This window comes from Hyaena hyaena, unplaced genomic scaffold, assembly GCF_003009895.1.
Source record: "Hyaena hyaena isolate Hyena2069 unplaced genomic scaffold, ASM300989v1 scaffold_493, whole genome shotgun sequence".
In the NCBI taxonomy this organism is placed as follows: Eukaryota; Metazoa; Chordata; class Mammalia; order Carnivora; family Hyaenidae; genus Hyaena; species Hyaena hyaena.
In genome coordinates, this window is record NW_024081125.1 from 347,355 (window position 1) to 358,193 (window position 10,839).

The window sequence follows — 10,839 nt, forward strand, 5'->3', positions numbered from 1 at the left end:
GGTGAGTGCTTTATTGAGGGGCTCTTTGGAAGATGCTGGAAAGGTAGGGATGATCTCATAAAGATGCTCTAAGGGACTGGGCTTTGAAGGGTGAGTAGGAGCTCGTTAGGCAGGATAAGGGCATTCCCAGTAGAAGGGATTGCAAAGGCAAGGGCCCAGAACACTGGTTTTTAGAAAAGAGCTGGTCATCTCAGAGGCTTGAGTAAGGGTGGGAGAAGACCATACCAGCGGCTCTCTGCTGAATGTCTGCCACGTGCCAGGCATGACTTCCATTCAATGCCATGAGCTCAGAGCTCCTCAGCCCCATAATGTGGATACGATTATACCTGTTTTAGTAAATGAGGTTCAGAGGGGTTAAGTGACCCATCCAAGCCACCCAGCGACTAAGTGGCTTGCCTAACTGTCCCATATCCCCAGTGGGTAATGTTGCAGACTTGAGCCGACCCCTGAGGGTTTCCGTGTGTATCTGGTGTCTTCCCTCCCATCCCCACCCCCTCAGGCTGGTGCAGGGGAAATGGTGGTAGTCAAGAATGTGCTTTTCAGACTCCCAGCTTTTTGCCCCATGTCTATATCTCTGGTGCAGGGTCTCAGCCTTCTCTGGATCCTACACTCTCAAAGAGAAGTGTTTAGTCTGGTGCTCCCCCATCTTAAGCTCTCACCACACTGTAAAGTAGCCCAGTCCCCCTCCAGACGGCCTTCTCCGCCAGCCTGTGTATGGGCATCTCCAGGGCCCCGGCGGTGCCCAGGGTGGAAGAGAGGGCGCTTATTGGGTACACAGATGCGGGAGTGGGCTGGGTAGCTCTCTTAGCTGAGAGAGGAACTCAGGGGTGGCTAGCAGGCCCCCACGTCCACGTGGAACCTGGCCTGACCCAGAGGTCAAGCGTTTGTGGCCCATGGCAAACCACGAGGCTGTAGGAAAGTCACTTCATCACTCTGCCTCAGTTTCCACATCTGTCAAATGGATGTCCATTCTGGCCACCCCACAGGGGAGCTGTGACCAGAACACAAAAGGCACAGTAAGCTGCGAGTTACTAGGCACACCCAGGGAATGTCACTGATGCCACCTCAGACTTCTTAGGGGCCCTGCCAGTCAGGGTCCCCTCCTCCCAAAACACGTGCGCACTGGGAATTTACTGCAGGAGACAAATGAATCAGGTGCTGGAAATGAGGGCTCCCATGCTTCTAATTTAGGTAGCTCCATAAGCACGTGGAACAGTCTCACCGGGTCACATGATCTAGGGCAAGTACAGGGACCCCCCCCTTGCTCTTCAGCTGAGCTTCCTAACAGGTTCAAACCTCAGGCTCTCCTTTGTGCACCCTGGAATCAGACAAACCCAGCATTGAATCCTAGTCATTGCTACTCCAGGCTCCATCCCTCCAGTGCTGGGCCCACTCCACCCCTGCTTTGTCATCCAACTGGATGCCTGGCTCATCGTGGGGCTCCCAAGTGGACACCGTGGGAGACATAACTTTGTAGCTCACATACCAAAGACCCAAGGCTAAAGCCTCACTAAGGGGAACCAACTTTTCTAAAGAATAGTTAGTTTCCTCAGAGCCCCAGAAAGGACTTATCACTGCCCTCATTTCAGGAATACAGAAATAGAGGCTCAGGGGAGGTGTGTGGTTTTCCCAGAGACATTCTGTTTCTAAGATGTGAAGCCGTCTCTCTCACTCCAAAGCCTGGGTGCGCGGCTCCCCTCATAGCTTTCCCCAAAGTATCCACCGACAGTCAGCAGAACTGAGGGGGTGTTTATTAAATCACGAACCCCCCTCTGTCTCTCTGGGGAGAGAAGATCACAGCCAGCCAAGTGGATGGGGTGGGTGTCCAGGACCTACACTGGAATGGACAGGGAGAGGGCTGAGGGCAGAGGTGGGGCACAGGAACCCCCAAAGCCAGCCGTGCAGTCTCTTTGGACGGTGGTCTTGGGAGCTCTTGATGGTGTAGGATTAGATTAGAAGGTCCTGCAATCCCAGTCTCAGGCAGACAGAATGTTTTCGGCCCCAAGCCATCGCTGGGTCTGCAGCAAGCTGGAATTACCCCTTATGCCCCAGTAGGATTAGTAATCTTTCCTATGAAGATTATGGTAGGCAGGATGTTATCCTTAATAATCACCAAAAAGGGTCTGTTTATAATGATGGAGAAGGGCTTCTCCATGGGCAGCGTCTGTGCTCCGGAGCCTGCTGCGCCCTCTGTGCCCCTCTCATCCATCTTCAGCACTGCCTTGTGCACCGCCTGCAAAATCAGGAGTGATGTCAGTGTCACCAGGCTACTGGGAGGCCCAGAGAGGGAGAGGCCTCAGCCAAGGTTGCCCAGCACAGCAGTAACCAGGCTGGTGCCAGCTGCCCCAGGGCTCCTTGCTCTTCTGTGGTCATTGCAGAAGGATATGGGCAAGTAGATGCAGCTTGAGGGAAACAGTGAGGCGAAGGAGGCATCAGCTGCAGCGAGGAGGCAGGGGTGCTTTGCTAACCTTCTGTGAATTACAGGCAAGTGTCTAGGGGTATAATGGTAGGAAGGGTGTACTGAACCTCAGCTAGATAGAAGGGAAGGGATTCTATCCCCACCAAGTCTTGTCGTCCATAGTCCTCTCATCAGCCTGGAGGATGGTGAGGAAGGAGCCAGATTCTGGGGGAGCCTTTGGAGAGGACTGAGACCCCAGATCCACCCCAGGACACTGACATCTGTGACCAGGTGACCTACCCTGGGAGACGGATGGGCCTCCCCTACTACTGATGCATTTCATTCTACTCTACGAGATTCTAACACTTTACTAGTGGGCCGATAGCCGTTGTTGACACGTAGAATCACAGTCATCAGCACGTCTAACTGAGGGAAAGAAATGCAGAAACTTCAGGAAGGGGGGTAGTTGGCACTGATTCTTTATGGGAGGAAGTCTGCGGCAGGAGAACTTAAAAGCGAGAAAATTCTATTAGCTGTCTTTCTTCCTCTTGCAAAGAGGAAAACAAATCTGAATCAGTGTCTACTGTCAGGTCGGCTTGGCAACACGGGTCTCTCTCAGATCGTCTTGAACTTCCCATGTAGCACCAGGCAATTCCCATCGCCCAGGACACCATGTTCTCCAGCCTGCAAGCCTTTGGGCATGCTGTTCCCTTTCATGGAAGATCCTCCCCATGCCTGTCTCTGCTTGTTGAAATCTCCCCACCCCCAGTGCCCTTTTAACTTAAAAGTGGAGTTGCCAGATGAAATATAGGATGTACAGTTCAATTCGAATTTCAGAGAAATGATGAATTTTTTTAGTGTAAGTGTATCTCATATTTTGGACTAAGGAACTTTTTTGTCTTATCTGAAATTTGGATTTAACTTAGGGTCCTGTCTTATATTTTCTGTCTCCCAGGATGGTACCCCATGTGGTTCTCATGGCCCCCAGCACAGAGGTGTTCAGCATTGCTAGAAATCACAGGGCCCTTGGCTCGCTCACGTAGAACAGTTTTGCAACTTACTCCCAACAAGCCTGTGAGGTCTTTGGGAGAGACTGAGTCTGAGCTAGACCGGTCCTAGGCCTGATAAATGTTCCAGGCGTTGATCAATTGTTTGTTGCCCAGAATCGACTTCCAAAATAGCACCAGGAGCTTGATATTTCCAGCTTCAAAGACCAGAAGCATGAGGCCTGGGGAAGTTACGTGGTGCCCCCAGGAGGACACGGCTGGTTAGGGACAGAGCTGGACTGGCACCTAGCCTGAGTGGCAGGATGAAACCCGGCTCGAACAGCTGCTGTGACAAGGGCTCTGGCCCAGGGCTCTGCGAAGACTCCCTGGGGGAGGCGGTGGCATCCAGGCCAGACCGGCTTACCTCACCCACTTTCAAGCTTTGATAAGGGGAGATCCGGGTGAGATCACCATGCTCCTCAAAGATTTTGGTGATACCCAGGTAGGAGAGCGTCCTCTTCAGGTCATAGGTCCCAGTGATGGAGAATCTGGGCAAAGATATGTCCACGACCCTGGGGGAGACAGGAGTGACAGGTGAGCAGCAGAGTGTCCCTGCTTTCCTAGGTAGGCCAGAGGGCAGATGATGAATGGGACACTGGCCCTTTCAGCACTGAGGGTCTCAGAACTTCTCTCTGTCCCCAGAATGAGGAGGGACTCTGACCCTGGGACCCTGGCTTCAAAACATCTATCTCTGAACTATGTCCATTACCCCTATCAAACCGGCCCCTGCCCTGGAGCCTTTATCCACAGAAATGTTCTCAAATCCCCACTGTTTCAGGGCCCCACGGACCACAGACATTGAGGTGTCCCCACTATAGTCTCAGCCTTGCCCAAGCCCTGAGCCAATCCTGACTCAGCAGGCTAGATGCCAGAGGCAGCAAGTTCCTGGGATCTGAAGCAGGGCAGAACTGAGTTCAAATCCATGCTGACTCTTGGAGCAAATGATCTCACATCCCTGAGTCACTTGGGTGAAATGATGATGCTAATCACAGCAAGCATGGGACAACAAGGTGCTAAAGCAAATGCATGTAGGCATTCAGCAGGCAGTGACCAACAGACAGGTGTTTCTCTTTTCTCCCATGAGTTAATGGCTTCACATCCTCTATGGGTGGGACACAGATTGGCCTCGCCACCTTGGGTTTGGGGCCAGGGACCCTGGGGCACCCGTGGGCCCTGGGTTCCTGTCCCCCTGGCCCTAAACTCTGTTTCTTCTTGCCTATCTGGGACCTCATTCCTGCCCACGTTTGTTCACTTCTTCTGCAACACCTGTCATAAATGGAATCTGTCTGATCACCACCAGGAACAGACCATGTTCTCTGATAACCTCAATCCTGCAAAACAGAAGTAAACAAATCTCCCCTGGCCCCAAGTCACCCCTTAGATTCCAGCCCATTTCTTTCCCTCCTTTTCATAGCAGAAATTAATCATCTCTGCCAGAGATCTCTACTTCCTCCACTATTTTTCAGCCCATGCCACCTAGACCTTTGCCATCAAGGTCCTGGGGTCTGGGGTCCCAGTGTCTGGGGGTCACCCTTGACCTCAGTTTGCTTGATCCAGGAGACAACTTCCAGACAGTGGGCCCCCTTTCTTCACCTGGAAGCATTCCAACCCAAGTCCCGCTCACTCTCCTTCACCAGTGCCCCTTCTCTCCCCCTTTGCCAACACCACCTCATCACCCATCTGTACTGTCTGTGATGCTCCAAGCCCCAGCCCCTAGGTCCTCTTCTTTTCTCTCTTTCTTCCCTCCAGAAGGATCTCATTCAGTGTCATGGCTCTAAATACCAGCCATAGGCCTGTGACTCCCAAACTTACCTTCCCACTCATTCACTCAACAAATTAAGTGCTTCCTGTATACAAGGGGTGGTCTTCTAGGTGCTTGGATGCAAGTGTGAACAAAAGAGGCAAAACTTATGCCCTTGAGTGTATGCTTTAGCAGGGAAGACAGGCAAGAAAACCCAAATGACGAAAAGCATCCCATAAGCATCGATGCATAGACTGGGAGTCTGTGTATAAGGAGGCAGTGCATGCATTGGGAAAAAATACAGATCAACTTGGGGAAATCAGGAATGCTGAGACACGGGGAAGATTTGAGAAACTTTGAAGGAGGCAAGGGAATCAGGCAAGCTGGGTCATTTTTTCTGGGTGAAATGGAGAGCCACAGTAGGGTGTTGAATAGAGGCTCAACATGCTCTTGCTTAGGGCTGAAAATGGTCATTATATCCGCTCTGTGAAGAATATACTCCTGGTGGTGATGGGGGGGAGGGCACAGGACTTGGCGCTGGGAGTCCCCTGGGAAGTGGTTGCAATCCTAATGTGGTGGGGGAGGGGCAGGAACAGGAGCTAGCTAGGAGGCACTGTGGAAGAACCCCCAAGAGCAGCCTGCACTTGGACTTTGCAAGAAGCCGCTCTGTGGGCTGTAAGTATCCATGGACCTCTACGAAGATCTTTGGTTGTGTTAAGCTTAAACCTCAAGGAAGGCCTGTCCTGGCTGCAGGAAATCTCTAAGTCCTATCTCACAAAGGGAGGAGTACGGGCCTCTCTCCTCAAACCAGAGAGATGGCCAGTCCTCCAGGAACATCTGTGTGCAGTTAGTGGTGTCCTGATGGCAGTCTCAGATCCAAAGGCTGAAGAGGGGCTTGCACACAGACCACATGCAGCACCAGTTGCTGGGATCAGAGCTGCACCTTATGGGAAACTGGCAGGGATCACCTGGAGATGAGGATGCTGAGTGCCTCCAGCCCAGCTGTAGGGTCTCTCGTCATCATAATTTGAATACCAAAAGAAATGTGATCTTCTCATGAAGCCAGGACTTCTGGATAAAGTGTGGGTGGAGGGTATGCAGTCCACTTTCCATACACTTCCACACCCTTCAGTCCCCAAGACACCTCTGTGAATTCAGAAGCTGGAGGGCACAAGCTGGAAACCACCAACCTCCTTGGCTGCATCCCCAGGTTAAGAGAGATGTGTCTTCATTTTCAACTGACGGGGCTGCCATCCTGGAGGTTCACCATGTGGGTAAAGGGATCACCTCTATAAGACAACTGTCACTCAATAAGCCTGAAGTTCAGATGATCTTCTGAGAACTTTGGAACCCTACCTCTTCAACCCATTGGAAGGTGAAGGGCTGTGCCTTCTGTGGGATCACGAATTGCTATGCCACATTTAGCCTTCTCAAGAGTCCTATGAGGCCAGCATTAGTGGACCATATGACAAATAAGAGAACTGGGTCTCAGCTAAGGTTGGAACCCAGACACGTCCACCCGTTTCAGGAGCCAGACACAGTTACACCCTGCAGACCTGGTTTTCAGCAGGGAGGATCAGGGGGCACTGTGCAGATCCCAAGACATAGCAGCCCTCTTGAGATGACCTACCATCTAGCCTGCTATTCTCCCCACCCGGGTAACGGTGACTTTATCTCAAGCATTCAGAAGTGGAATTTCTCTTTCATGAGCTTTCAGCTCAGCTTAGAGATCCAAGATGTGTTCAGCAGTTCCTCCAGGGGTATGCTCCTGTGAGACAGAGTACTCACGGTTGCCCAGCTCAGTTCTGACATCATCCATCTCTCCTAGAACTCTCCTTAGCTCCTGACAGCGTATTAGCCATGACAGAGCTCTCACTAAAGACCTTTCAGGTGGAGAATGATGGTGGGGGTAAAGTGGAAGAGGGTGTGCACAGAGCAGGACTGTTCCTGACATCATTCCCACCCAAGTGGAGACTGCCTTCTCCACCTCATAGACCCACAACTACTTCCAGAGCCATACGTTTTTTCTGGCCCTGAAGCTCCCCAGGCACTGTGCACACCTACACTGACACCAAGTCTGCATGGATGCCAAGTTCCCAGCCTTTACCCTTCCTGGGAAAATCTACTGTTAAGCCAGTGCCTGAGAAGAATTTTGTAGGCTCATCTTAAATGTGGTCTAATTTTATGTTTAAAAAATTAATTAGTCACTTTAGTTCTTCAACTCTTATTAGTGTAATTTATTTGGAACACACTTCACTGGTTTTATGGTAACATTACAGTTTAAAGTATGATTCTGTGTACAACAGACAATTCCCTTTGACACTTTGCATTTGTCCTCAGTTTCTCTTTGCCTAGGATCCCATCACTTCTTTCTCATCCACACACACCATTGTTCAGCCCTGAAGACTTGAAGACTTAACGCCAATGCTGCCTTCTCCACAGAGCCTCTTCTCCCACTGCTCACCATGATTTTGCTCTGTTCACTCCGTTCTCATGATATAACCATCTCCTTCTAAAAACAAGTGTTTCACTATATTCCTAGGACTCGTTTTCTGGTCTACTTCCTACCAAAACACAAGTCCATCATGGAGCCCAAAATAGGACTTGGTCATGGGGTGAGAGCTCAATAGATCTGAACTAGAAGAAGTAAAGAGGAAAAGGGAGGAGCTGCATATGCCAGGCATTCTCTTACCTTTGTGTCATTAGTTTTTTCCATCTGACCAAAGTATCTGTATTTAAAGCCTTCTCCACGTTCTCCATTTTGCCCTTATCAGGAAGAACGAAGGTGGCAGTGAGGGTGCCCTGGTAGGACATTTCCAGAACTGTGCAGGAGAGCTGTTCATCATAGCAGGTTTCGTACATGCCCCCGCGGAACATCATGGGCACCTTCACTGACTTGTTTCCATCCAGAATGAAGTCTCCCTCTTTAGTTGCTTTTGGATCAAATTCATGTTGCCACCTGGCTTAGGATTGAAGAAGGACAAAGTGAAGTGAGTGTCCTGAAAGGGAAGAGGTGACTGGACCCAGCTATCTATGTGGTCTCTATCCATGTGGATTCAAGGATGGGGACTGGATACTATGGAATATTAGGACAGGTCTCCAGGAATCCTTGTCCCTGTGCCATGCCCTGAAATCACCTGACAAGGTGGGCATGGGTCTGATTGTCAGTTCTGGAAGAAGCCATGACCAGGGCTCCTGAGCTGAGAGGGGACCTGTGAGCTGCCCAAAGCCCAGGTGCTGCTGAGGCTGAGACAGCCCTTGGATTGTGTCCCAGTAGAGAGGCCTGGGTTATACTTAGTAGGAATGGGTCTTATGTGTGAGCAAAAATACTCAGCTCTATTCTAAGTCAGTACTGGAGTAGCTGCCCTCAGGTAGGATTGAGAAAACTGATGGAACAGGCTGTTTTGGGGAGCCTACTGGAGAGAAGCAAACACTCAAATCTGGGTGTTTGGACCCCTCCATTTTGACCCTGAGTACTCTTTGATGCCATTGGGCATAAACTCAAACCTGGGTCTTTTCATACCCTCTAATCTCAGAGCCCCCAGTATGGGACCCTGATGGCCAAGTCCCTGAATTCAACTTCTGGCTTCACTGTTCCATAAGGGTAACCTTGGACAAGTGTCTCAATCTCATTGGGCTTCAATGTCCTTGTCTGAAGAATGAAAATATTGATGGGCACCTCATAGGGCTGCTGTGTGACTGAGTAGATAAGGCAGCACAGTTCAGTGATCTTGTACAGTGAGTGTTGAGTGTATGCTAGTCATCATAAGCATCATTGTTGCCACTGCTTTTAAAATCTAGGGGATGTAGATGCTTTGGGAAATTCCAGATTATCCTCACTCCCTCTGCTCTTTTCCTCTATGCAGTCAGTCTCACTGTGGATTTTGGGAGAGCTGAACTTCCATATTCAGGACCATGTTTCTGACAACCCAGCCATGATCTTGCCTGGTCTGAGGGCTGTTGGCCTCTGATTCTCACCTATGCTGATTGACCTTTGAGTGTTCATGTGGCACATGAGTCGCTGTGTGTGGTGGTGATCAGGGGGGTGTATATGAAGCTTAGATTTGGAAATATTCTTCCATCTTCTTTTTCAGTCTCCCACTCTCAGATTTGGGGGATCTACAAAATGTGACAAGGAGACCGGGGCACCCACCAAAGTGAAACTCATCACCATCATCAACACAATTACCATCCTGGGTGTCTACTTGGAGTGGTATAAAGTGCATAGCCTGTGGGACAAGAGAAGTGGATTCTAGTCCTGACTCTGATTGACTGGCTTTATAACCCTAAGTCAATCTCTTTCCAAGCTACACATTCCTTGTCTAAGAAACAGGGAAAAGAAAGTCGCTCCAATCTCTACCGCAATGTTGTATTAGGATAATCAGTAATAATGAAAACACACATATGAAGAATAATTTAGACTTCCCCAAATTCATTTCTCATACATTTTTACTTTGGATCCCAATAAATGCCCTATGAGTTGTGTATAAATGTACTCATTTTACAGATAGGTAAAGTGGAGTTCTGATAGTTTCTTTACATATGAATTAAGGTTGCAGAGCAAGGAAGCGGCCAACCCAGGTTTTTAATCCACATCTACTGGTCATCCTATTTTTTCCATGCCAACATGCCCCAAGCCTTACCTCGAAAGAAAATACAATTTGTGAGAAGCATCGCAGTGCCAGGATCTATATTCTTGATCAGGTTGTTGATTTTCCCCCGGGTTTTCTGACTGACATAGTCATTGATCTGCTTCCGAGTATCTTCCAAGTTCTGGAAGTTGGTGGGGATAGTGTCTGCATTGTACTCGTTCTTGACATTTGTCATAAACTTCTTCTGTGGCTGCAGCTTCTTGTCAATGAACAAGGTGTTTGTGAGCTGCAGCTTGAGGTCCTGGCCCTCCTGGTTTATCCTGTGGATGAGGTAATGAAAGCCTTCATGAAGGTCTTTCTCTGGCATATCCCTGAAGTTGAAACCTTCCTTGATCTCATCCAGGGTGGAATCCTGGGCACCCAGAGATAGCATAGAGAAGGCCGAAGAGATGCTGAATGGGGAAAAGAAGATGTTCTTGTTAGGACTATTGGAGGCCAGCTTTCTGTAAAGCTTGAAGCCGAATTCTGTGTTCCGCTTTGTGAGCTCCTGGGCTGCCCTCCTTCCCTTCAATGATTCGATCTGGTTCACTGGTCCATGATTCTTCAGAGGGAGGTTGGGCTGCAGAAGACTTTCCACTGTGAGAAGACCAGCCAGAAGTAAGCTCAGGCCCAGCATGGAGTTCATTTTCCTTGGAGATTGTCCTGTTGAGTAGTAGACATGAGGTTAGCAGAAAAAAAGAACAAAACAATCTGACTGCCCTTACGTTATCCACAAGGAAGACCAGATAAAAGAAGCAGCACAGTGAGGTTTATAAATGCTTTGACATCCATTTTAGCATTTATGTTTTGCAATCACTCTGGGGACTAGAAATATTTGTCCTTATTTCATAAATGAAAAGGCTGAGTGTAGAAGAAAGCTCTCGGTTTTGTACTCCACTCCCCATCTTGTGGTCATGGTATCTCAATTCCTTTAAGAAACTGCTCCCTCCACTCCATTGGGTCATAGTAGGAATAATCCACACTGTGGGCACGTGACTGGGGCAAGGCCATCAGAATTGTCTA

General features: G+C 49.4%; 1 protein-coding gene across 1 annotated transcript; it reads right to left on the minus strand.

Annotated features, from left to right (window-relative positions):
* Positions 1–2,041: 2,041 nt before the first annotated feature.
* SERPINA12 (serpin family A member 12) lies at positions 2,042–10,471 on the minus strand. The gene is made up of 4 exons (XM_039254551.1): positions 9,829–10,471; positions 7,878–8,148; positions 3,809–3,956; positions 2,042–2,233 (listed from the first exon to the last, which is right to left on the minus strand). Exons 1-4 carry the CDS (start codon positions 10,460–10,462, stop codon positions 2,042–2,044), a joined length of 1,245 nt encoding a protein of 414 aa, XP_039110482.1. The 5' UTR covers positions 10,463–10,471.
* Positions 10,472–10,839: the final 368 nt, after the last annotated feature.